The 26,586-nt window shown below is 44.6% G+C and overlaps 1 protein-coding gene across 16 annotated transcripts in view; it reads right to left on the reverse strand.

Moving 5' to 3' along the window:
* Nucleotides 1-26,586, reverse strand: part of BANP (BTG3 associated nuclear protein) — a 116,236-nt gene that overhangs the window by 24,408 nt on the left and 65,242 nt on the right. For 11 of the 16 annotated variants that reach the window (XR_005658586.1, XM_039888702.1, XM_039888697.1 and 8 more), the window contains 5 exons: nt 24,243-24,482; nt 18,291-18,458; nt 13,626-13,756; nt 11,883-11,954; nt 8,849-8,887 (listed from right to left, as the gene is read on the reverse strand). Coding sequence is in view for 15 of the 16 variants with exons in the window: in XM_039888702.1 (XP_039744636.1) it covers nt 8,849-8,887; nt 11,883-11,954; nt 13,626-13,756; nt 18,291-18,458; nt 24,243-24,482 (650 nt within the window). In the remaining variant the exon portion in view is untranslated. The remainder of the gene's footprint in view (nt 1-8,848; nt 8,888-11,882; nt 11,955-13,625; nt 13,757-18,290; nt 18,459-24,242; nt 24,483-26,586) is intronic. The other 5 variants (XM_039888699.1, XM_039888695.1, XM_039888698.1 and 2 more) reach the window with 1 other exon arrangement.

The raw sequence follows: 26,586 nt of genomic DNA on the forward strand, positions 1-26,586 counted from the left end.
TGCTTCCTACATGCCTCTTGTGTGCTTTGCCCTGTGGTCTGGTCCATGCCTGAGTGAGACCAGGACTCCTGTGCAGCCCACGCTTCCCTGCATGCCTCCTGTGCACTCGGGCAGGGCATAGGCCCTGTGTATGGTATGGGCCCTGCCTTAATTAAAGAGCTCAGAATCAAGCCATGTTAGGTACAGCATGAATGCCAAGAGATGCTACATCCCTCCTTGCAGGCAACATACACCTCATCTTTCCCAATTCAAGAGTCTGGCATGGCTGTCCCATTCTGCACCTAAAGGAAAACACAGTCACTATGTGGGCTTACAGGACCCACAGCCTCTGCTCTTGTATGCTGGTTACATCCCCTCCTGGAACCCTGCCACCATGCTGTGAGGGCCCAGGCAACTCAAGGAACCTGCACAGAAGAGAATTACGGGGCTCAGGTGGACAGCCCTGCTCAGAGCTCCCAGCCATGGGCCAGCACATTCCAGGCCCTGGGAGCAAGCCTCAAGATATGGCAGCCCACTGAGCTTCCAGATGACCCCGGATGATCCCGGAAGCACCACGTGGAAAACAACCAATAAACCCACAGCCATGAAAGATAATAAATGGTCATTATCTTCAACCCTAAGTTTTGGGGTGGTCTGTTAATATATCAAGAGGTAACAAGCAAAAGTGACAAACTGGTAGTACAGGTAAAGGTCCTTGTGCTTACAAGTTCTATGAAAAAGTTTTTGGTTTCTGCAACTTACTAACAAATAACACAACAAATACACACACACATACACACTTATACACATATACGGATTTCTGGCTGTTTGTACTTTTATACAAACAGCCAGAAATCCGTATATGTGTATAAGTGTGTATGTGTGTGGATCATGACTCGTTTGTGACTGGTTCTAATTCATGCAGGTTTATAACTAGAATCCTCTGTATTGCAATGCCAACTAATGTCGGTGATTTTTATGAACATGGTAACTTTTGTTCAACCATCACTCCCACTTGCATGACCAAATGGAGACAAACCACTTACTCAGTTTCACTGGAAACGCCAAATGCTCAAAGCGATGGTCAAGAGAAGATGTCACAAAGACAGTACATATACTAAATGCAAAGTGCCCTGTCTACGTTTAACTGCATTTATCCCAGTTGATCTTGCTTGAAATAATCTGAATTAACACGAAAGAGAAGGATTCACATCCTTGTTAATATGACTGCAATGCTAAGCTGGCAAAGGGCTGGAAACCAAACCCACATGCCCATTCTCTCCTAAAGAATGTTCTTAATTTAATTGATGAGTATTACATTATGCTCTAATTAAAACAACATATTTCCTGTGCCTTATGCAATCTACCACCCGCCTGCCCCCCCACCCCGAGGAAAACAATTATCTTTAGAGAAGAGGGAAAGAATAAAGCATTTTCATTTCAGCTCACTTAAATGAGTTACAGGAGATGTCTGGTTTTGATACGAAGTCATGTGGCTGGGAGCTTCATGTCACCGAGCGTGTGACCTCAGAGCACTCTTGCTTCTATTGTGGTGCCAAAGCTGGGCCCGTTTCCTGTGTCGACTCCACGAAGCCCGCTGCAGACCAGGGCACACCTCACAGTTTCAAAAAAACCATCTCCCCCATGGGTCATGCAGATGTAAACTTTAATACCTTATACTTGCATATCACAATTTGTTCGGTGGGAGCCAATTCAACACTGAGAACATTTTTAGAATAAACGTCCTTTCTTTTTGGCCGCTTCTTTCCTCCACGACTCAAATTTAACCTCTGCATAATTGCTCTACTTCCATGTTTAATTCTGTAATTGCAACGCAATCTCCTAGACTGAGTCTGATTGTTTAGTTGTTTCTCCGACTGATTAGATACTTCTGGAAAATTATTTTGAGTTGGCCAGGTGTCCAATCGCGTCAAATTAATCAGAACCATAGCATGCACCTCTTGCTATCTAAACTGTGAGTACCTAAATAGTCCCAATAAGGACTTGGTAATTTTTACCCCAAATTCACCAAATTGAGAAACTGTTATAACAAGCTCGCAGTCAACCGTTTCAGTTGCACACGATTTCTGAGAGGCTGGCATGTGCTGTGATTACTTCAGAGCTTGCCCCATCATTTTGGGGCCGAGAGTTCACTTCTGCCAACACCTGCGGACACTGCTAAATGGGGTAAAATTTAGACAATACCTTTAAAATTATTTAATTACAGTACATAGTCCTAGCTGTGCAAAGAAAAAGTATGTTCATACCCAACATTTAAGTGTATTACTGCAAAGTGCACAAAACACACCAGCAACAAGTTCATGAAGTTCTACAAAATCAGGTCATTGGTGTTTTAAAGGCTCTGAAAAAGCAGAAATCCTCCGTGGACATAATGTAGTTGTGAGAGTGTGTTAGTGGTATCTGGGGAAAAGGTAGGAGTTTGGGATGAGCTGGAATGTACTACCATTGTTCTTATTTAGAATATCAGACTGGAAACCCCCATTCCCTGAAGTCTTGCTGTCCAGTGCATTTCAGAAAGAGCAGGGATCTGAAGAGTGAGGGTACCAAGCTAGGGCCAAACTCTGACTCACACAAACAGGTGCTTATCTCTGAGCTCTAACAAGGGCTCACAGAACAGAGGGAGACACACACTACACTTTAATTCAGCAGACCCCACAACGCGCAAGCTTTGCTGTAGAGCTGGCTTTACCTGTCCCACAGGTGGGAAAGGACGAGTGCAGAGCAGGACTGTGAGCAACCCCAGGCTCCGCCTATCCTCCCTGTTCTTCTGATGGGAATCCTGCCCATTTTCTCCTCCTTACCTGAAAAAGCTCTTCTGGCAAACCGCAGGATGTAAGAACACCGGGCTAACTAAGCACCTTTCTGAGCTTACCTAGCAAGTGAAGGAGCCCTGACTCCAGGTCTGGGGGTTGATCTGTTGTACTCTGTGGAGACTTGCATGTGGCAGGCCCCACTTTTGAAGCTCAAATCCAAATCTTTAAAGTTAAAAGGGGTTTCAAGAGATACTCCTCGTTTTCCCAGGAAGAGTCTGAAGTAACACAGTCTATGGGTTACTTGGGTAACCACAGCACCTTGGGTTCCTGACCTCCAGGCATGAAGTATACACGATCGTCAGCCCATGCCACAGGCCTCTGCTTCCTAGAACATTTAGTCATGGAAAAGGCACTCATTATAGAAAATGAACGTTTCCTCTCCTCAAGAATAGCATCTTTTTGCTCGAATCCTCACTTTCCCCTTTACAGCTAGGGTTGCGAGGAGCAAAACTATCAGGCAGTCACAAAACTGGAGGTAATGAGACTCCTGGACGGCGAAAGGCAAACCATTATGTGACATGAGTCTAGACATCATGGGCAACAACAGAAGTAGTTCCAATAAAAAGACAGACACTGTGTTATAGGAACACGAAGCACAATTAATTGAAATTTAAGTGTTGCTCCCCAAACATTTTTAATTACATCATTCTTGAGCAATGCTCAAAACTATACCAGATTCTAATCCTGTATCATTCATTTAGAAGTTTTTTAAAATGTCTTGACAAGGTTAAAATGTCCACATAACTTTACAAGTATTTTCTACATATAAAGAAATAAGGCCGAGAAAACACAGTCACCAAAGTTAACCCAAACTGAACTTCGTGCGTTGGCCTTCCAACTAACATGAATGCTTTGAGGGCTGTTTTATTCATGCTTGGCCAAACTCGACTTCCTGGTTCAGGGAGAGGAACAATCTCAGTGAAACGCATGAAAAGGCCGTCTTGACCAAGATTCTCATTCTACCTAACGGATGTTTGGTAAGAAATGTGACTGGGAAATGTTCTCTGAGGAACTGGAACAAGTATCCTCAGCCTTTTTCCATCCCAGAGTCCTGAGCTGTTACACGCCGGTCAGGTCCAAACACTGACTGTGAACTGTAATCCGGGATTTTCAATAACACAAACATAATGCCTCATGCCATGTGAGATTCCACTTGTTAACAGCTCCCTTAAGATTACTAAAACATGTTTACATTATGTTTGGCATTTCTTTAACAAATAATTTTAATTCATTTTAAAAATCTGAGTTCTAATGTAAATTGCTTCACAGATCAACTGCTCTCTTTGAAAGGTTCATTCATGGCCATAACTTTAACAAGAAAGGGAACATTTCCTAATTAATGCTTTAAGTATATATATAGCTTTCTAGATAATGTCTCCAAAAAAAATTTCTCTCTCTCTCTCTCTCTCTCTCTCTCTCTCTCTCACACACACACACACACACACACACACACACACACAGAGGATGTTCTGCCAGACATCAAGACTTTTTAAAAGGGTCACAGTCCAGCGACATCACTCAACAGTACAGATCTTACTTCTTACTTTTTTAAAGTGTGGAAAGTAAAAACTTCTTTCTTGAGAGCCCACTCATCATTCTCATGCCCTGCCTGCGTGGTCAGTTTCTGAGGGTTTGGACAGATGCACTCACTCTCCCAGAGAGGTGGCTGTGTGGACAGTGAGTGTCCATCAAGTGCCAGCCAGATGCCAGGCTGAGCACTGGGCAGCCTCCTGCTCTTGGTGGGGGCACAACTTCCTGAAGCAGGTCTCATTTTAATGACGAGGAACCCAAGCAGAAAGAAGTAAATTCTCTGCCCCAAGACGACAAAATGACAGAGGAGCAGCACCAAGGTGAGACCTGCATGACTCTCCCAAACGACATCCCGCCCAAAAGCTCAGCCTAATTCTGTGACCCAAACAAGGGCCTTGGGAGGCTGCACCATGGGAGTGCACGATGCAGGTGTGGCCAGCAGGCCGAGAGCCCTGAATGGGTGCTTCACCTCTCACTGCTCACCCCTACTTTGAGTGCCTGGCATCACAGAGCATAGTGGGGGTAGGAGGAGCCCTACAATCCTTTCTCTGACAACGAGAAAGTGGGAGATTCAGGAGCATTAGGTCCGACGTAGCTGCAAGGCCCCATGGAGAAAGGCCTCTCTGTTGCTGGCAGAGGCTGGCTTGACATCCCAGGCGGCTCCCAGCAGGGCCTCCTGGCACTGAAGAGCTATAAATGACCCTCCAGGACAGGGCTCCTTATCACCCCAACCTTCCTTGCAAGGACAATGTAAAGACACATGGTAAAAGGTTCATTTTAAAATACTGAAAGAAAGAAGACAGCAGCATGTAGTAGTATAAGAAATCACCTACACTTCCTATGATCAGATTGCAGACAAGAGAAATTAGCACAGTTTGAATTTGTTTAATTAATAGTGTGACTTGCAGTGACAAGAATCATCTGGAACAAAGCCATAAACACATGTGAATAGCTGAAAGAACAGCCTCAGACCCACGCATCTTTCTCTGAGGAGGGACCCCTGCCCAGAGCCCGTGACCGGAATCAGTGACAGCATCTCGATTTCAACCCCAACCAATTTGGCCATCTGCCTTCCCCGCAAAACAGCGGATTGGATGAAGAATGAGGAATGATCATGGCAAGAAGATATGCATGGCTGAAAACAGGGAAGAGAACAGGAAATGGCTGAACACACCACACAGCTCAGTGCTGCCTCGAATCTGCCCACCGTCCCTTGAATGTGGCTTCCAATCAAACCTCTGGTTCTCCACGGGTCTGCAAATTGTTCATCTTTCCAGATCCTTCCTTCTCATGATTGGGAAGCAACGGACACTGCTGCCCTAAGCCCTTGGGTCTGTAAAGTATCAGGCGTTCACGCACTCTCATCAGACGCACAGCAGACCTGCTAAGTGCCACACCCCTGCATGGGATGGAACAAGGATCTCTTGCTATTTAATTTGAAGAAAATATATGACTCAAAAAGCATGGTCCACTGTCAGTATCATGTTACGGGATTGTGTAAATATAGTATAATAAACTCCGCCTGACTTACTTGTCGGCTCTCACTCGTGGAAACAAAGTTCGCTGTGAACTTCACTTTAAAAATCCTACCACCAGCAGTTGCAGTGCTCAGCACAGCACACACTGCCTTCCCCTCTCCTGCCAGGTAACAAACGGAGAGGTGCTTTCACAGCACCTGTGCACTGACTTAGAAAACAGCCAACACAAGCAAGAGCAGCGATACACATCTTAGAATGAGAAATAACATAATTATTACCCTAACCCTAACACAGGAATAGGAGTGGGGAGGGCTTGATGGCCCTGGGCATCAGGAAGAAGTATTCTAGGTCATCAGCCCCAGTGTGATGTTTAGCTGCTATATAAGGATTTTGAGTGTTGCCGCAAAATCCTTAAATGGCACTTATGCCTACTGAGTAAGAATTTAATGTGAAGCTGATGAGATATAGTCAGTAGATCTATGAACTCAAAAAGATATACGTAATTTTGCATGTTATTATGTAACTTTTACGCAATATTTAAATTACATGAATAATGAATGTATTTCTTTGTGAGCTTCTACAATTCAAGAGGATTTTTTTTGTTTCCCAGAGTTGAGGTAGCCATTCAAGAACGCTTCCCTCCATAAATGTGGAGTGAGCCTGGTGTCAGTAAATCAAACATGGACACACACACCAGGACTGGGAACTGGGAGCGGCTGTCTGGAGCATTACACTAGGGAAGATTCTGCTTGGAGAAAGAGCCCTAGACCCCCAGGGACTGTCCTCTTGTGGGCAGGAGAAAGGGAAGGGCAAGGAGATAAAGAGACAGAGACAGAGGTGGTGGGAGAAGAGGGGAGAAAGTGGGATGACAGGCACTCCTGCCTCCAGCACTGCTGTGTTTCTTAGTCAGCCCTACCCGTGACATCAAGCTAAGCGGGGTGTGCTGTCTTGCAAAACATCATTCTGTTTCACAAGTACTTGGTAAATTTAGAAAACAAAGCTTTTATGAGAAGAATAACTTAATAGGAGCAAGAACTAGACAGATGATAAAGTAACAAAAAAACAATTTCCACAAATGGAAAATAAGAAAGGATTAGCTAAACAGATTTAACAGAAAAAGGCGGCTTCATATGAACACATACTGTTTATTTAAATCAGAAAGCAGAGTGTCCTTTAGAAAAGGTGCCAGATACTAAAATTTCTCTAGCCACATCAGCGTTAGTCCTGCCTTTTTTTTAAAGTTGTCTTTAACTGGAGGTCTCGCAAATGTGACTGACAATGAGAATCAGGTGGAGGTGGAGAGGCAGCATGAGATTTTTATAGACAAAAAAAAAAAAAATCAGATGACTAATAAATTATTTATGTAACAGAGAAAGTGATCGGTGCAGTCATTTTATTTATTTTGTACTGAGGCTGCTAAGAGAAAGAACTAGTGGGAACTTGGAAGAAGACATGCTTGAACATACATAAATCAGCAGTAAATCATGGCTGCTCGTGGGGAACAGGCCGATGAGGCATGAACACGAACTTAAGCAAGGCAGCAGCACTTGGTGAGTGTGAAGCATGGGAGAGGACAGCAAACACTCGTTTGGGGAATTTTCAGAAGGTGGTTCTTCCCATGTAAACTCAAGGAGTCCTCCTGAGTTGAAAAGTGTGGCTAGAGCTCCTGTGCCTGCGGTACCTGTCCACAAAGACTGGGTCCTCTGCACTCATGATTTATTTGGGATGGTGTTGACTATAATTATATACAGTGACACAATGGTAACAATGTAAAAAATCTGATTATATTTCAAAATCCCTACTGGAATTTTGCTCAGGAGTAGAGACAGAAACAATCAAAAACAAAGAGACAAACTACTGACGGGAACCCACCCTCTCCTGCCCCAGCCGGGACATCTCTTGCCTGACCGAGAGAGAAGCCGCTGCGAACTGACTTCTACTGGGCCTGGCCAACAACTTCATCACCAAGACAGCTCAGAAAAAAAAAGTGGTGTTTGTTTTTTTTTTTTGCATTTCTTTGGCTTTTTGGCTCTTCCAAGGCAGCTATGCTATATTTATATATTAATACTGCTTCAGGACTCTGATTAAAACCTCATGTGTGTGTTCAAGATGAAACTTTCGAACTAAGAAATTCCAATTTAAACAAATGCTTTAAGGTCTGTCGCAATTCTCCCAAGGCGCTCTGGGGGTTCAAACAGAAAGTCCAAGGGGCGAAACTATTCTTTCACTTCCCAGCCCAGCAATACAATACACGGTCTCCACACCCATTCACGGCAGACGTTGCGCCCTCACCAGGGACAAGAATGCACACAGGTGTTTCGAAGGGGAGTGTGTAATTGGTTTTGAGAATAACAACTATTATTATCTTGACAGGCAATGGGCTCTGTGTTTATGGTTCATACGTTATGTTTTATAAAAAAGGAAGATCATCCAGACTCTCTTTCATAATTATTCAGAGGTTACATTCACTTTCATTGGTTATGTTTTCAAAAAGATGTGAAAATTTTAATCCTTGAATTTACCAGCAATTTCACTCAATCTTAGAAAGCAAATCACTTTCTAGAAACCCTCACAGTTGGCGTACTTCATTTTGTAAAGACAATTCATATCAAGTGTGCCCCATGACTGCTTCAGTTACTTTTTGTCCAAAACTAAAAAAAAAAGGCAGTGGATGGAGTTTGACAGTAATATTCATGAACAAAACCTACTTTATTCTAATATACGGCTACTGGACAAACACGGTCTTTGACAACATTTATGTCAATTTACAGAAAACAGTGATAAACAAATGGGGGGGTTCACCTGTAGGGCAAAAGAGCTACCTGGAACCCCACAAAGAAACAGATGTAGCCCAGGGCCCCGCAGTCCACAAGCCCAGGGTGTCCCTGGCCACCACAGTAAAGCCAGTATTTCCCCAGGGCTGACACTGCACCACCCTCCTTTTCCCGCTCCCTCCCTCCCTGTGGCAATGTAATGTCTGATCCACCACAGCAAGCAGGCATGAAGTGAAGGCAGGTGAGCACTTACCTGCCCATCCTGTCCCACGTGGTGTATCTGTAGATTGCCCTGAAAAATGAATGAAAAAAAGAAAGATCAAGGACAAAAAGGACTTCAAGACATAATTAGACAGAAGTAGGAACCTCTCTGTGCCGTGTGTGAAAAACAAATAAAACCATTAACATCAATTCTAGAAAAACCCAACCCCTTGTAGCAATAAAAACCCCAAAACAAAATCTTTAGCTGAGTTTACAGGTACTAATTTTTCTTATAAAAACAAACTCAAAAATACATTGTACCCTCCCACCCTGACCCCAAATGAAAATGTCATTTTTTTTTCCTTTCTTTTATTTATTTTGAAACAATTTTAGATTCACAAGAAGAATCGAAAGTGGTATAGAGAGATCCCATCACCCAGCTTCCCCCAATGGGGACACCTAACATAATTATAGTGCATTATCACAACCTGGAAATTGACAGGACACAATGCAATTAACTAGACCACAGGCCCAGTGGGATCTCGCCAGTTGAAAATTCATTTTCACTTGTTTAAAAAAAATAATTGCTTTAAGTCTGGCAGGTTCTGCTAAATGTCTCTGCAGATATCCTCATCTGACAAAACAACTTAATTTTTAAATGAACAAGGTAAGATTTTATTATAATAAGAAGACAATTGCACATTGTAACTTACTACAAATTATCAGTATTATCAGCAATTTATTCTAATTCAATGCATTCAATTCCTAGTGGAAACAAAAAATTCTAGATTATATACGCAAGGGAGATTCAGTTATGAAAACTGGGGGGGAAAGGGCAAAACTGATTAAAAAACTGAAATTCAAGAAGTATTCTAATGACTTGTTAGCAAAAACAATATAAAAGCAAATGTATGTTGATTTTTCCTTCCTTTCAAATGGCTACTTGTGAATTAAGCGTTCTGACTGAGTGTGGGCCTTCGAAAATAACACCTTAAATTGTTAGTTTGGCCTCCATTTATGTGCCTTTAAAAATGCAGCCTCCCTGCCCCTCAACGGAATGCCCCAATTAGCCTGCAGGTCTCCTGCACTACTTCTCTGCACCTCCAATATAACCCATTTTAGTTTGATTCCTCTCCCATCACCATTCAGCTCTTTAACTTTCACAGGCCTTCCAGGGCCATCTCAAAGTTCACTGTCTGCTGCTCTCCTTCCCCTGTCCACTGCTTCGGCCACCCATCAGCTTTCTCCCATTCACTCGTTTGGCCATGTGCCAATCAGTGAACTAATTATTCCTATGAATGAATCAACCCCGTGCCCCATTTGACCAGGTATTTTTATTTTTCCTCTCATAGGAATTCACTCAGCCAAGTATCCTCATCTTCCCTTCAGAACCTCTGTTCTTCTCTTCCTTTTGCACACTGGGCCCACCGATAAGCCTGCAGGGTCCAAATGAAAGCACTTCCCTCATAAAGCATCCCAGGGCCCCTGTTCCATGAGTCTTGTGTTCTCTGCACCACTGAGTACATCACCTCTGGCCTTCCTGGCACAGTTATCTCCCATACACTGTCAGGAGCCTCTAACTCACATGCTCGCCACAGTGGCAACAGCCAGCACAGCAACCTGCACAGGATGGGAGCTCAGCAAGCACCTCGAACACAAGTCAGTGTGCAAATTACCACCACCTCCACCCCAGCCCCCTGGGTTCTGGGAACTGAAAAGTCAAAAGGCACTAACATCCTATCTACTTCCTAGGTTGCCACTAAAATACAAGGAGAAATGTCCACAAAGCAACTTTAAAAAGCCACCAGGCACCACTAAACCAGGCAAACACTTCCCTCGAGAGAGTCTCTTGAAAGGCTCTTTGATGAGTCAGGACTTTCTCAGTCGCTGGTGGGTCTATACCTGCTTTCGATGTTGGAATGTGGGGAAACCTGACACCCGTGTGACGACACAACACAGGGCAGGGCAGGCACAAAGGTGGTACTACCTTCATGGCCTATATAGAAATATATTCTTCAGCTCCCAGCCCGCACTGCGAGGGGGGGTGCCGTTCCACACCACGTTTGGCCAGCAGAACGTGTATGCACTGCTCAGCATCCACTGGACAAAGGCAGAGGAAGCCAAGTGCACTCAGTCTGCTGACAGTCTCCTATGCTGTAGGAAACGGTCAACAGCGTCCCTGCAACAAGTGGCCACCACCACCCAGCCCTGCACAGAACGACTGAAAAGAGAAGGTCCCACCTGAGAGGCTCACAGACCATCAGAACCATGCCTGCTGGCCTCATCTTCCAATGACTGTCTGAGTCAACCTGACCTTCACGTACCAACTGCCTACAGCAGCTGATATGCACATGGAGTAGCACTTGTACAGCTGGGTAAGACCCCCTGCATTCTCTCTTTATCGTAGATTAGAATTAATGAAAAGTGGAATGTCAAAGTACTGACACCGGTGATAAGAAGCCTGGATTTCATGAACTTAAGGCCATCCAAGAAGCAGCAGTTGTGCAAAGGGCCATGAAAGTTGCACTGAAAGCTTACATGATATACACGTGCTTTCTCACCAGCTTCCCAGCCATCCCACAAGATGGGCATTAGTCTCACAGTGCAGAGACAGAGCCAAGGCTCAGGAGGTGAGGAGAACTTGTGAGGTCACGGTTGCTAGGGCAGGGTCCCACCTCCTGTTCTTCCCACTCCAGCACACTGGGGAGCTCCCTGGTGAGAGAGCAGGACCAAAGCTGTGCTAGGAGCTAGGTCTGCATCTCAGATAGGAAGATGGGAAGCAGAATGGTCAAGGAGGAAAGGGGTGTTCAGAGGGCAGCTCCAGCCAGGAGCAAAAACCTCCATACAGCAAATATTTACAAAGAAAACCAGATGGGGTTGCCCAGATAAGCTGGCGGTGCAGCAAGGGCAGGAAGGTGGGCAGGGCCTGCAGTTTGTGCCCAAGGAAGCAAGAGTCAGGTGGTCAATGCTGGATATCTGTGTTGTCTGGAGACTCCCAGCTGTCCACCTCATTTGACAAAGATCAGAGTGCAGGGAGCCCACGGGCACGGAGTGTGCCTTGGGCAGTGTGGGCGGCTATGACTCACCTCGCTGTCCTGTGTAATCTGCACCTGCTCCCCTTGAGGCACCTGAGCGATGTGGAGGTGACCCTGTGGGATCCGCAGCAAGAGAAGACAACAAGAAGCATCAGAAGAAAATCAAAATCAGAGGAAACAAGAAACACATTCCGAAATTTTTGTTCTTGATTATCTGGCTCATGGTTTGAGAAAACACAACATAATATGTGCATGGTATAAGCTATTTAATCACCTCTTGAAATTCAATGTTTAGTATGGAACACATGTTGCAGTAATTCTTAAAAAAGCAATAGGGCCCAGGAAAATTCTGTTAAATCTTTAAATGTTACCAAACAAGCGAATTCAGAATGTGAAGAACATATAGAAAAGGAAAATAGAAAATTTCCAGAAAATTAGAATAACGTTTTAAAAAATAAAAAAAAATCATACTATCAACTCAGAGGGACCAGAAGCCGAATAACTACCAGGCACGGTCTCCCAGCGATCTAGGAGGGCTGGATGGCTACACAGGGTGTGGGTCGAGGGGAGGGGAGTGGTATATGTGTATCTACACTGAAAACTTGTCAGGCAATTTTTTTTTAAATCAAAGAAACACACAATTATTTAAACAGCTGGAGTACACCCTAATAAATGTGGTTCCAAAAAAAAATCAAAGCATCCAACTACGATGCATTTATGTTTGTAGATATAGGCAGATAATTAATTCCTATAAACCTTAACTTCGCTCAGTGAAATGAATACTCACGATCTTATTTAGTACACTACCTTAATGATCCTAAAATTAACTACTATAGAATTTTCTATTGCTTCCATTTGACTATATCTACATGAATCTTGTACCAAGTTATCTATTCTGGAATTCTTTCACAGAACTTTCTTACTAATAAGAGCCTTTGTGACTGTCAACTAAAGAAAGAATTCACTATTTATAACTCTTTCATCTCCTCTGGAAGAAGAAAAACCCCATTTAAAAGTCCTCATCAGCACTCTCTGGAAGCCACCCCTCTCCAGGCAGTGTGCTGAGTGTAGCATCAAACTGGGGCCATCCGGGGATGGGAACTAGGGCTCCAGGAGGACGCCCTGGCAATGCAGGTGTACGACCAAGAGGCTGAGTGTGACCCAAACATCAACGGGACCCCACAGGCACATTGAAAATGATCTATTCCCTAGCTAAGTTCCTGCCCCCTCCCCAACCTCGGCCACAGGATCCCTGAAGGGCCTAGAGAAATTCCCATTGGGCCAGCACCACCAGAGGCAGAGCGGTGTTGTGGGCTCACCTCTGAGCTAACTGGCCACATTAGTTCAACACTCGACCCACAATCCAAAGGAAGCGCTACACAGTGACTAAGGCCACCAGCTTTTCCCTCTCACACCAGAAGGAAATGACCTTTTCCTCCCCCAGTGAAAGAGTGCCCGTGTTTCCGAAATGAGAAAATACTATGACACATCTATGATGCCTCCCAGGAGGGCAGAGAGCAGCAGGGACCCTCAGAGCTGACAGTGAACACTGGGTGCAACACAGCAGGGGACCACAAAGGGCCCATGACAATGACGCAGTCACACGGTACCCACCCTCATTACAAAATAGAAAAGCTCACATCCCTAACTGCTACTACTTTATGGCACTTTTCCCTCATCCTAAGCTATCCACATGATCCAGAAACCCAGAGAGCTGGTCTCAGCCATCCCCATGCCCACAGGTCTCTCCCCTCCAATTCATTCTAGGAGGCAGACTAGTAGAAGGGTACATACTACTTGGACCTGTCCGTCCTCTCCGATCTGGTGGATCTGGACCTGCTGGGCGTTGGCCAGGGCGTAGTGCAGGGCCTGCGGCGGGGGCTGTGGTATCTCACCAGTGGGTGGCGGCGTGCTCATCATGCTCTCTGCGGAGAAACAGATGGTGCTCAGCATCGGCCTGGCGGACAAGCCAGGCATGCACACCTCTGTCTGCCTTCTCTGCCCAGAGCCCAAACTCCCTCAGAGGAAAGGAAATTCTTCATTCCAAGACCCAAGTCAACATGCCCCAGTGGAGAGCACAGCATTCTGCGAACTCGTTAGTATTAAGTGTTAGACAAAAAGATTTCTGACCTGTAGAGAAAAGGAATCTAAAAAATTATTATTCACCAACACAGATGATTCTCATCTAATTATTTAAATGAAGTTCCTTAAGATGTATCAACAAAATGAAAAATAGGAATAAGTTGATATTAAACTGCTTTAGATAAGCAATAAGTAATATTTTTCCTTGGATAATTTATGGAAAAAGCTCTGCCCACTCATTTAAAGATACACTTCCAATAAAATTTTACTTTCTATGTGTAATCCCAAAATGAGATACATTGGTTTTGATCTTGTGTATTAATTTTAACTATAATGATATCTCAATCAAAAGAATTTTCTTAAACACTTAGAACATTAAGGGCTCAGAAAAAAATTTTTAATTTTCATATATTTTTGTTGTAGAAAATTATGATGGCTTTATCAATAAAAAACTTTTAAACATAAAATCATTACATTAAGATGAAATTCTGTGAGAGAATTAGAATAGTAACATGGATGGAAGAAGAAAAGACGTAAAATGTCTGATTCTCCAAGAAAAACTTTTGGTGTATTTTTATTTTAAATAACTTAATGGTGAACATCAAATTGACTTAATATATAGACTCTACTGCATGCATTTTTAAATACAGCAATATGCCAGAAATTATATCCTTTTAAATTATTTCAAGTATAATGAAAAATTTTAAGTGTCAACATTTTCAAATATCAACTTAAAAATACACAAAAAAGAACACACTTTTTCAAAATTCTTTAAGAGGATACATGACTAAAACATTTAAAACCCACTCTGCTAGTTAACAAGGACTGTATAACTAAATAGATTTCCAAATAATTTCTGCTCCGATGTTAATAAAAATCAACTGATTCTGCTAGTTTTCAAAACTGTAACCAAGAATGATAGTCCCCCAGGGTTCTAAAAATGCCGCAGAAAATATGACTTGTGGGTATGATGTAAATGGTTTCCAAATCTAAGATTTACTTCATTGAACTTACCATTTAATTAGTAACTCACTATAATTATACAATATAAAGACCAATTTAAATCCATATTTTGCAATTATACTGATATCAATGTCCAGTGCAAAAACTTGCATTGGTGACTTGTGATCAAGAACAGACCAAAACCCATGGCAAATGACCAGAGAGGAAAATGCTCACGCTGCCATGAGGCCAAGGGATAGCACTGAGGACACTCTGGACCACACTGCCCACTCGAAGAGAGTGAAACAAAAACGGCAGGGCACCCAACGGGCCCTCCTCCCCTCCCTGGCCTGGCTCTTCCTCTGTGTCCAGAGGGAGGAAAACCAGCTACACACACAGATTTTCAGGCAGCGATTGTCAAGAGCTAGTTCTCTGTAACTCTAAATACTGGGCACTAAATAGACGCCCACCTAAGGTCTTCGACTCACCAATGGAATCTGTGGGGGGAAATGCTGAATTGTATTTTAAACAACAAAATGTAGCCATCTTAAACTCAAGCACATATAAAAGTTTGTGCAGTATTGCCAGTTAGGAGAGTGCAATATAATGTTTTAATAAATTGATTTTTTTTCAATCCCTTGAAACCAGTGGTTTCATGGTTTGTGTTCAAACCTTGGCTCAGAATCTCATTTACAGCATTTATTTGGAAGTTCCTTTTTTGTCTGCTGATAATTCAAAAATAAATAAGAAATTCCTCCAAGTGGAATAACTAGCAATTCCAAATTAATGGAATCCTGGCTTAATTACATCGTACTGGATTATTTGTCATGAGAACAGCCTTAAATATCAGATTTATCAGGCCAAGAGTGTGCAAAAAGAACAATGACAAAAATTCCAGAAATCCCTTTGACTAACCACCTATTTTGCTTTACCTAATTTTAGCCAAGTATGCAGTATATTAAAATGAAGAACAATTAAATCAACAGACATTTATGAAGCAATGTATTTTTTTTTAAGTTTGATAAAAGCAGAATATGTTTTATGTGTCTCTCAAAACAAACTTGATTCCAGTGCCTGCGAGGTGGCGGCCCTCAGACCAGGAGCCTCTGGTCTTTGGCAAACTGAGCAGGAAGGCAGCACGTGCCAGGGTTTATTAGTAGAAGCATGAGACTAATATAACAGCTCAGAAATTCATTCTCCATCCTCTCTAGACAAACACTTAAAGGCCACGGGACTATAACTATGCTCATCTCCCTCACGTGGTTTTTTTAAAAGCCCCACCTTGCATGCCACCCTCCTCCCTACCTACCCATGGCTGTGTCTGAACACCTGGCACAAAGTCCAAGGCCCAGGCAGCAGTGCCTCACATGTACAACGGTATCTGTCTTCTGAGAGCTGGAAGACAGCCGACTACACAGGAAAACAAGGACAGCCCTGTGCTTGGGCACAAGTGCAGCATGCACCTGAGGAGATGGCCCATCACTCAGGCCATGAAAGGTGCTGCTAGATTGTTGTTCTACCAAAACCACCTGGGGTCAGCCACATGATGGGGTTTCTTAGAGGCTATTCCAACAGACATATCCTGAGACACTGAGCTCACGGTCCCACAGCTGAGCCTGCCAAGGGACACAGGCACTGCAGATAAGCTCACATAGCAGCTGTTCACCGTCCATGAGAGACCAATGGCACCCAAGAGTCATGCAAACCCACAGCATCTTAGAGGAAATGCTGATATGTTTACACACAAGGAGACAAAGTAAATGCAAAAATGCAACTACCATTAAACTGAACTATTGTCATTCGATTGGAAGAAACATTAATAACTAGAAAAGAAACAAACAATAAAGAAAATAAGTGTAAAAGTAAATTATAAAATCACCAGCCACATAACAGAGATCAGAGCTGAGAGGAAGGTAAAGACCACTTGAGTCTCCAAACACAAAAGCAAAAGCAGATTAAAGGCTAGCAGCCCGACAACCCAATCACGACTTAAGGGACTCAGCACCTTGCCACTCCCATGTGGTCTAGACCAGTGGGAGGCACCGCTTGGGCATTTCTTAGAAATGTAGTGTCAGGCCACTCATCGGATGTACTCAATCAGGATCTGAATGTAACACGATTCCAAGAGGCCCGCTTACACAGCCTGGAGAAGCACCTCCAGAGACAGGGACACCGTGACCACAGCAATCTCTCCCAGGGGAGAGCTCTCATATTAGATGATTCTTCCTTGTGCATTCAGAACATACACTGAGTGCTAACCGTGTGTCTGGCCCTGTGGTAGGTCATGTGAACCCCAGGTTGAAGAGGACAAAACCCCAGCCAGGTTGAAACCTACCTCCCTAAATATATCTTCCTACACCTAACCTGTTAGGGCCCACAAACCAGTCTAACTCTTCGAGGAGCCACTGTTTCGGCATGCCCCACGACTGCGACCTAAGCTCTGCAGACAGAATTCCTAACTAAGAGAAAGGCCTAGATTTCTCACAGGAGATTTTCAACACGGGCCACTCACAAGGCACTGTTAGGGGCACGACTTGTGTGGCCCACACGAGCTGGCCACCTCCCATCTTCAAGAATCACTGGCAAGTTAAGACTAAGTATCTGGTAACTACCAAAACAACCAGGAGGAAACCACTTCCTGAGGTCTGGTTCAGAGAGAACAAAACCCTACGAGGACTTCAGGTAACCTGGTCTGTCACTGCAGTGTTTCCAGAACAGGCGTTCGGGCTGACCCCACCCACTGCTGCCTCTGAATCTCGACCCCAACCCCAAACAGGGCTCAGGTTCCAAGCCACTGCAAAAGGAGCCACTGTGGGAGTTTAGAAAAAAGATGTTTTTGTTAAAATATTTTGGGATGTCTTGGGTGAAAAGCAATACTAAGGTCATATTGTTATTCCTTGTGAACATTTTCCTTCCATGCCTGAAAAGAAAGCCTGAGAAAATTTTTTTTCCTATTATCTTGCAGGTAAGTCTAACTGAGGCCCTAAAGTCAAAACAAGTAATAAAGAGTACTGCAATTCGGTGTTCGCCCCTAACACTTCCCCTGCAGTCACCATACAAATAATATAACAAGCCAGAAACGTAGTAAAATAAGTAGGCAGAGGGAGGAAGTGAAGAAGCTGCTCAGCACAGCACCTGACATGGTCTTGACTGAACTCAGCACCCACGTGGCATCAGTGTGCGGTGGCTCTGGTCTATATGTCCTCTTCTACTGCCACAGAGAGCCTCCAGCAGGTCTAGCTGAAGCTCACCACCTGTCACATGAGCAGCGTTCCCTAAATAACTTACATTGCACATGTGTGCACAGAATTAAGGCTCAAATCGCTGGGTCCCGAGTGGCAGCTATAGATTCTACAGGGGAGCAGCCTCACTCGGGACTGCGCCCTCGCCCCCCACAACAATGCAAACTGCTCCAGGCTGCTCTCCCAAGCGTACCTGACGTGCTGTACGAGGATGAGGACGGCGTTCTCCGAGAGAAGCTCTTGACAGCCAGGCTCTGGCCTCGCTGTTTCCGCCGCCAGGCTGTCCGGCATTTGGAGTCAATGCTCTGTTTGATTCTATACCAGTCAGATTCTGTGATTCCAAATTTATAGAAGAGGTGACCTGGAAGAACACATCCCAAATAAAAGCACCGTGAGATGAAGACCTTCCTCTTGGGTTCGGGTTGTTTGGGAGCTGAGAGCCTCCCTGACAGACATGCTGGTTATATGTTATAAATTCTTTTTATTTATTTAACTTTTAAATAACTCTGACTGGATCCACCCACACCAGACAGAAATAAAACAACAAGCTAGGTGCTGAGGGCTCATACAAGCTTCCCAAACACTCCACAATCAAACTCTTTTCTGTACTCTAACTTCACAGAAGGCATTTAACATCCTGGATGTCGAGAATAAAATCAAGGATTCCTACAATTTTGTCAAAACTGCTTTTCCAAACTCCAGCTATAGTCCTTCTGTTCATTCATGTCTGCCTGGCTGTCTCCCTCCCTTCTTTCAAGTCTTGACTCAAATATGCCCTTAAAAATCCTACCCTTCAACAGCCCATTTGACCCCAAGGTCCCTTCCAACTCCACCTCTGTCCTGGGTCTCTAAAATTTTAGAGAATTTATATATTTATTTTGTTTACTCTGTTTCCCTCACAGACACAGGGATCTTTGTTTTGTTCACCAGTATATGCCAAGAATACAGACTATCTGGGCCCACAGTAGATGCTTCAACATTTATTGACTAAATGGGGATTACAATTCATCTTAAGACATTTTCCATAAGACATTATCTTAATCATCTTAAGACATTAAAGCTGGCTTATATAATTCTCTGTGCCTCTCCATGTGGCCCCTCAATCAAAATGTAAACTCCTCAAGGGCAGAGGTAATTTTATTCCCTAGAGCCCCCGCACATCCAGGTGCATGGGCACTACCTCCATTCAAATGCTGGTCACAGAGGGTGCACATAGTCTTTTGGTACTCTGAGAGTTTATCCCGTACTCAGCTGAGCATCTTATTGGCACCCACATTTGTTAACCATTTACATTAGAGAGCTCTCATTACGTGACTGAACAGCATCCAGAGGCTCGCTTATCAACAAGAAGAAAGGCAGGGAGCAGTGAGGCCACTTGGGAGTGGGTGGCAGATGGAGACCCCTCACTGCCAGCCCCGCCCACCTCTCACTAGACCATGCCGCCTCTTCTTCGTGCTGAATCAACAGAAAGTAATGGTCATGAACGTGGGAACCACAAGAAACGCTTCTTAACAGGGTGACCTTCTCTCTAGCTGGCTCATGAAACTTCACTGATTAATGGAAAAACAAATGGATGAAATTCAAAAATTGAATAATAAAAAGATTAAGCTGAAAAACTTCCTGTTTTGACTACTAAGCACTGACTTGAGACCATCTACAGAGAATTAACTTTATGCCCAATTCCTCAAATCTGTTATCAAGACCAAAATACTACAAATAATCAAAACTAAGAAGTGTTTTCTTAAGTACTATATTAAATATTGGAAGCTTCTTTTGTCTTAGACATATCTTGACTTTTTCTATGAGCATATATATACCTAAGACATCTTTGACGCTAATGACAACCAAAAATTTCTGTAATCTAGATAAAAAAGAAATTGAGTTAAGGAAGAGCAGGATTTATAGGATGAGAAAGGACAAAAACTTAAGATAGTTTCAGCAGCACTTTGCTATCCTCATGCTTAGAAGGAAATACATAAATGAAACAGCAACTCTGCTTTCTGATTTTCAAGTCATCTCTATAATAATCATAGAATCATTAATCAATATTTACTGAGTGATCACTACATGCCAGGGATGGCTTCAGGTGCAGGAGGCGGCCTCCAAGGTTCCAGGCCAATGACCAACTTTAGTGACAAGAGAATCCAACTACTGGCTGTAGTTACAGGGGAACTCAACTATTAACTGTAGTTGTATAATTACAGGACAACTCAACTATTGACTGTGGTTACAATAGAACTTACTGACTATAATTAGAGAAGAATCCAACTATCAGAACTACAGTTATACAGTTACAAGAGAATCTAACTGCTGACTGTAGTTACAGGGGAACTCAACCACAGACTAGAGTTACAGGACAACACCACTATCAAGAACTACAGTTATATAGTTACAGGAGAACTCAACTACTGACTATAGTTGGAGAGAAGCCTAAATATAACTGTGGTCTCCAAAACAAGAAAAGAAACAGCAATCATACACGCAGTTAAAAATATCTTACTAGATACATGCTTTGATACAGAGAAACATTTCTACAAACTATGCTTCTGTTCACCTTATACTTTCTCACTCAAGGCAAAAATGTCCCAAATGCCTCTAGGGATTAATGAAATTATATGCAATTTAAAAAACTTTAACAGAAAGGAATATATACAAGATACACAAGGGTATATAAATATAAGAAATGAATGAAAATATTAACATGTAAATTCAACTTTCTAAAAAACCAATTTGCCAGTTCAAAACCTGGCTTACATACTTTGAAGAAAAAATATACATTCATGTAGTTATACACTATCCATTTTTATATTCTCCTAAGACATCATATTACATAATTCCTTCCAACAGCAGCTCAAGATTCCAACTGGATGGCAAATGCCACCCTGATGACTGCCAAGAAAAACTAACTAATGAATCACAAATGTTCCCCTGCTGAGAGGGCCCTGTGGGGGAAGGAAGAGGGGATGGATCCCAATAGGGCAGGAGTGGAGTCAGCTCTGCCCTCGGAGACCCATCATGAGGCATCAGCAGGGAAGGCAGAAACACTGATGCAGAGCGTGCAGCCTCCTGACTGCACGCGCTACCTGGTGCTGCTGCTTCAACTTTTCCAAAAGTGTTCTTCATTGAATTTAACTGGTATTTCACACTTGTTGAAGCATTTCATCTAAGTTACTTGATGCTCATAAGAAAACCTCATGAAATAAGAATGTCATGATCTTCATTTCAGTTCCAAGTTGAATTATCAGTTAGGAGTGAGACCCAGCCTTTAAATTCAGGCCTCCCAGCATCCACCGAAGTGGAGAAGAAATGGTATCAAAATAAAACCGAGGAACACCTCACTCGGCCCCTTGACAGAACCCAAGAGCCCCGCTGGGGGACACTCAGGAGACCAGGAAGACGATAATATCGATCTCACACCGTAGCCTCTGCTCACATGACTCCCCTCAACTAGGCTATGGGCCTGGCTGCCCTGTGTAGGAGACATAGTGTAACTTTAAGGCCATTTCCGGTACGCTGCCCAGTGCACGGGATCTCATCTGGGCGAGCCACTTGGCCCTCTCAGCATCTATGTGGGAGAGCTGTTCAATAAGCCAGTCTCCTGGGCCAACCCCAGAAAGACAGCCCCTGTGAGCCTGCCCCTGGCTACTTTACTGGCTAGCTGTCTGGCCGCCCCCTCAAGATCTGAAAAAAGTCTGTCATTGTTAACTGCCTTCCCACTTTCCAGAACATCTCTGGTTGACATGGGTGGTTCAAATCACAAAATCAGATTCCTAGCTCTCAAATAATGAGCCCCACAGAGGGGCTGAGGCACACTGTGGGAAAAAGGAACAGAGAAAAGAAAATGAACAGAGCGCATAATCTCGTGTCCTTGGTGGGTGGCATGAGGCTTATCAGTCACAAAGGAATGAAAAACACTAGTACTGCTAATGTAGCTCAAGTTCAAGGGGAAAGAAAAACAGAAAACTGAGTGCCAGCAATTTATTTTTTAAAAGTACTGTCTTGATGTGATAGTGACTAGCCTAGAAAAATAGCAGACACCTTCAGCCCCCTGAGTTAGGGGCACCTGGCCGGAGTGCGCTCTCACTCTGGGGGAGCCAACAATCCATGTGCCACGCCTGTCCAGAGTGTCCCAGCCTCAGGACCAGCCTCCACAAGCAGTGTTGATCCGCTGACTGGAGATAAGCACAAGGGAGTCACATCACTCCTCAAGTCATCAGGCCACTCGAAGCAGTGTCCAGGTGACCAGTGAGCAAGGCCCCCGCTATTCTGCATCTTATAGGCCCCTTCTCACCACTAGCCCCACACTGACCAGCTTACTCCCAGCTCTCCAAATGGGTGTCTCAGCATTCCCAAAGACATGTGGTAGGCACCGCAGAGAAGCTATGTGAGACTCAGCATTGGATGACCAAAGTTCTAAATAACCCAGGCCCTGTGTACTTTGCAGAAATGTCCCCCAAAATTCATGTCCTTCCCAGGACCTCAGAATGTGACCTCCCTTGGAAATAGGGTCTTTGCAGATGTGATTAATTACGTTAAGATGAGGTCATACTCGAGTACAGTGGGCTCTAAATCCAATATGATGGATGTCCTTATAAGGAAAGGAAAAGAGACACAGAGAGACACGGGGAGATGGCAGTGTGATGACAGAGGTACAGGGAGAAGAGAGGCCTGTGACAATGGAGATACAGGGAAAGGAGGCCGTCTGAAGACTGCTGAAGGTGTCATGACACCCAGAGGTGCAGGAACAGCGGAGACGGAGGGAGGTGTGACAAAGTGGCCAATGGCCGCACTCGCCACTACTCAAACTCGGTACTCAGCAGTTTGATTCATTTGTTCATTTGTTGTTTTGTTTTTTGAGTAGCAATCAGCAATACGAAGTAAAGTGAGCCAAAAGGGAAAAAAGTTAACAAATACTTTTAACCTGAAATTTAACACTGAGAGGGCAGCGATTCACAATGTTTCTGAAGGTGTCTGCTGTTTTTCTAGGCTAGTCACTATCACATCAAGACAGATGAGGGAGAGCTCAGCAGGCAGCAGACTTCCCCATGTACAGGAAAAGAGGACTTGACCATTCTGTTGATGCAGAGCCTTCCACCACGCCATGTGGACTCCCTGGGCACAGCACGTCCCCCTGTCTCCATCCCTGTGTGCTTCTGCTCTGAGTACCACCTGCTAGCTTCCCTACCAGCACTAGAGAACATTCTCCACGCTTCTGCCTAACACCTGTGTGTCACAGCCTGTATCTATGTTCCAAGGCACCTCTCTAAATCAGAGGCCATCATCCCCACACAGCCCTCGGCCCAATCCAGGCCCCTCTTGGAGCCTCTCCACAAGCACTGCTCTCCACTGGGGCTTCTGCTTCCAACCACCACAGCACGGTCAAATGCCCTGTGACATGTTTTACATGTATCTTACTGCACACTGCTTGGCTGGGAACCACTTCTTGTTCATCTTTACATCCCAACAGCACTTCGCACTGTGGGTCACACTGTCACACACCATCACACGGTATCCTATCACCAAGCAAACCCACATGTTCTAAGGTTGCATGCACATTCCATGCCATGCCCACAGATCTGAGCAGTGCCCACTGCACTGGGCATCATGTTGTAAAGCACGGGTTGGCAGATGATCAGCAGACCCCTGCCTGCTTTTGAAAGTCATTTTTTATTGGAACATGTCCACTCCTACTCATTTATATTTGGTCTGCCTTCAGAGCTGAGCAGTTATGCCTGCAAAGCCTAACGTATCGACTGTGTGTCCCTTAGGAAAAGTCTGCCTACTCCTGCAACACTATTCATCCGGGAATTGCTTTATCCCTATCTGAGAGGCTGATGTCAGCTGGTTACTCATACAGTTTCTCAAAAAGCTACTCGAAGTAATTCTCTGGGTCTGAAAAGCCGACACTCTGCAGTGTCTTTCTCAAGGACAAGGCATCAGGCAATACTTATTAAAGGAAATGTTCGATCCAGAAATCCCTCTCTTTGTTCTGTCACTAATTCTGATGCCAATATCCTCTCTAATCTAACAGCGGAGGTCCTGACTCCTCCCTGAAACGCTACCTCGTACGGCCCACCCTCCAGCCAGTCTTTCCTCCAACCACAAGCTAAGGGAGGTGAACAGAGAACAAGAAGCCCAAACTTACATCGGATCCCATAGATGGTGAGAGGGTCAAGCTGCTTCTTGCCGTGCTTCCCCTGGCCTGAGAGGTTGGAGACGGCCTGCACCTCCCGGTGGAAGAGGTAGTCCAGCAGCGTCAGCGCCATCTTCTCGGCGGTGCGGCAGTTGGTGCTGATGTGCAGCATGTCAGAGGGGATGATGGCACAGCGCACCCGCATCTCAGGGTTGTTCTCGTCCCCCAGCCAAGTGCCATTGGGGTAGTCCTCTAAAAGAGAGAAGGGGGTCTCAGACAAGCTTATACACTCAAAGGGCCCAGTGCTCAGCTCAAATACACACAAGAGAGATCTGTGGGGACTGGTTGGCAAATCGCTCCCCCAACTTCCAAAGTATTGGCCAGGAAGACTGGGACAATTCCTATGGTCACTAAAGAGTGGTATGGGAGCTTACGTCTGATGCAGAACAGCAATGAGGCCATCATTCCCAAAATAGCAGCCTGGGTGTCTGTTGATCCATCTCAAGAAGATAAATTTAACATGTTGTAACATATAAATGTTCTGCCTTCGAGACTGGCTTCCACAGGGGTAAACCCACCTTGCTAACTCAGTTAAAAGCAAACAAAATGCTGTGTGCTATAGGCATGTTTGCCACCTACCCGATGGCCTACCCAGAGTTCTCACAAGTCTGATAATGGGTGGCTGCGGAGGCTTTGCAGTGCCAGCTGAGGACGCTGCCTGGACCCCACACACAGGCCTGCCTGTGTCTGGAAGAGGCAACATAAACAAGCTCTGGCCTCAAACCCCAGATTCTCTTTACAACTCCAGCATGGTAAAGAGCTTTAAAAAAGACTTGTGTATGTTTTCAGCATTGCCCCACACCTGGAAGGGCAGTAAACTACAGCAGTCTCAGAACGCCAAGGTCAGGAATGAGAGAAGGAGGCCACTCCTACAACATACTCCCTCTGGTTCCGCCCACTTTGACTCTGGGCCATGAGCATAGGGCAGCCATGCAGAATGTTCTGTCTCTAGGATGAAAATCAACGCACAATCCTGTGTTTAGAGGACTTTGTAACTCAAGTCTCCACTTAGAACTGCTCTGAGAAGAAGGTGCTTAGAAGCGGAGCAGTTCTAAGTGAGTCGAATGATTTACATGATGTAAGCTATTGTTCTGACCTGCTGAGGAATTGGCAGGGTGGCCAGTTCAGCATGACAAAGGGCTGGAAGTGATGCCAAGTTTCCCGCACTCTCCTCTCCTCACAGAGTCCTTCCACTGTCCTGCCATGTGACCCTCCCTCCCTTGACCTCCCAGCAGTGAACATGAAGTGTACAGATAGGAAGTGCCTTCCAACTTCCTGCTCAGAAACAGGTGATCCCTACCCTCTCTTTTCCTTATGGCCACATTTCCTTCCCTGCCATTCTTTCTTCCTTTAACCCTGTGGAATGCACCATTTACGATTTTTTAAGATCTCAAAGTTTACCAATAACAGAATGAACACCTCCAAGCTTTGCATCTACAAGCCCCAGACTTTGGCTTTCTCAAGCGTCATCTGAAATGGAAACACACAGAGCTCAACATTTATGCGTGGGAAGAACCCCACTTCACTACCTTTGGCAAGGCCACAGTGATGATCACAAGTCACGCACGATGTAGAGAGAGAAGGGGGCGGGCAGTGAGGCGGCTAGCTTTCTCTCCTACCCAGAAGGAGAAGCACTTCACTTATGATAACGAACCAAGAGAACTATTGATTTTGCTTGGAAACTAGGCAGCTTTCCAAACAATCTCTTCTGACCTTAAAGTGGAAGCAAGTTCAGGTACGAAAAAAATAGTCCCTGCACAAATATGCCAATATGGGAGGGTAGGGACATTGACAGAGAGAGTTAGAACCTCTCTCTGGGTGTCTGGATCAAAGAGGGACATCAGCTTTCTGCCAAGTGTCTACCAGGCCTGTGGGCTACTGAGTCATGTCACACCCACGGTCATCACTGTGTCAAGATTTCTCATTAGATTCATTGTGAAATGTCCTGATATTTATATTCCAGCCTCTATGCACAGAAGAGGTCCTCACAAAAGCTGGCCAGCCCTGCCTTATTTTGCCAAAGGCCTGGAGCAAAGCAGAAAAGCAAGTGACTAGCGTCTGTGACTCCTATGTCCTGCCCCTTTTAGAGGCAGCCTCTCCCAGGCGAGCTTCTGAATCACGAGATTTCCATGAACATCAGGCGAGGCCCAGCAGCCTCGGCAAGATGACGACATCACCACTGGGGTGGACCGGCAGCTGGAAGGACTGCTTAGGGCGGCTGAGGCCGGGTTTCTGGCTTTAGCTAAGGACAGAAAACAACTGACAAATCTATTTTTTGGAACTCAGAGTAAGAGAT

Source organism: Pteropus medius, unplaced genomic scaffold (assembly GCF_902729225.1).
Source record: "Pteropus medius unplaced genomic scaffold, Ma_sr-lr_union100, whole genome shotgun sequence".
Lineage (NCBI taxonomy): Eukaryota > Metazoa > Chordata > Mammalia > Chiroptera > Pteropodidae > Pteropus > Pteropus medius.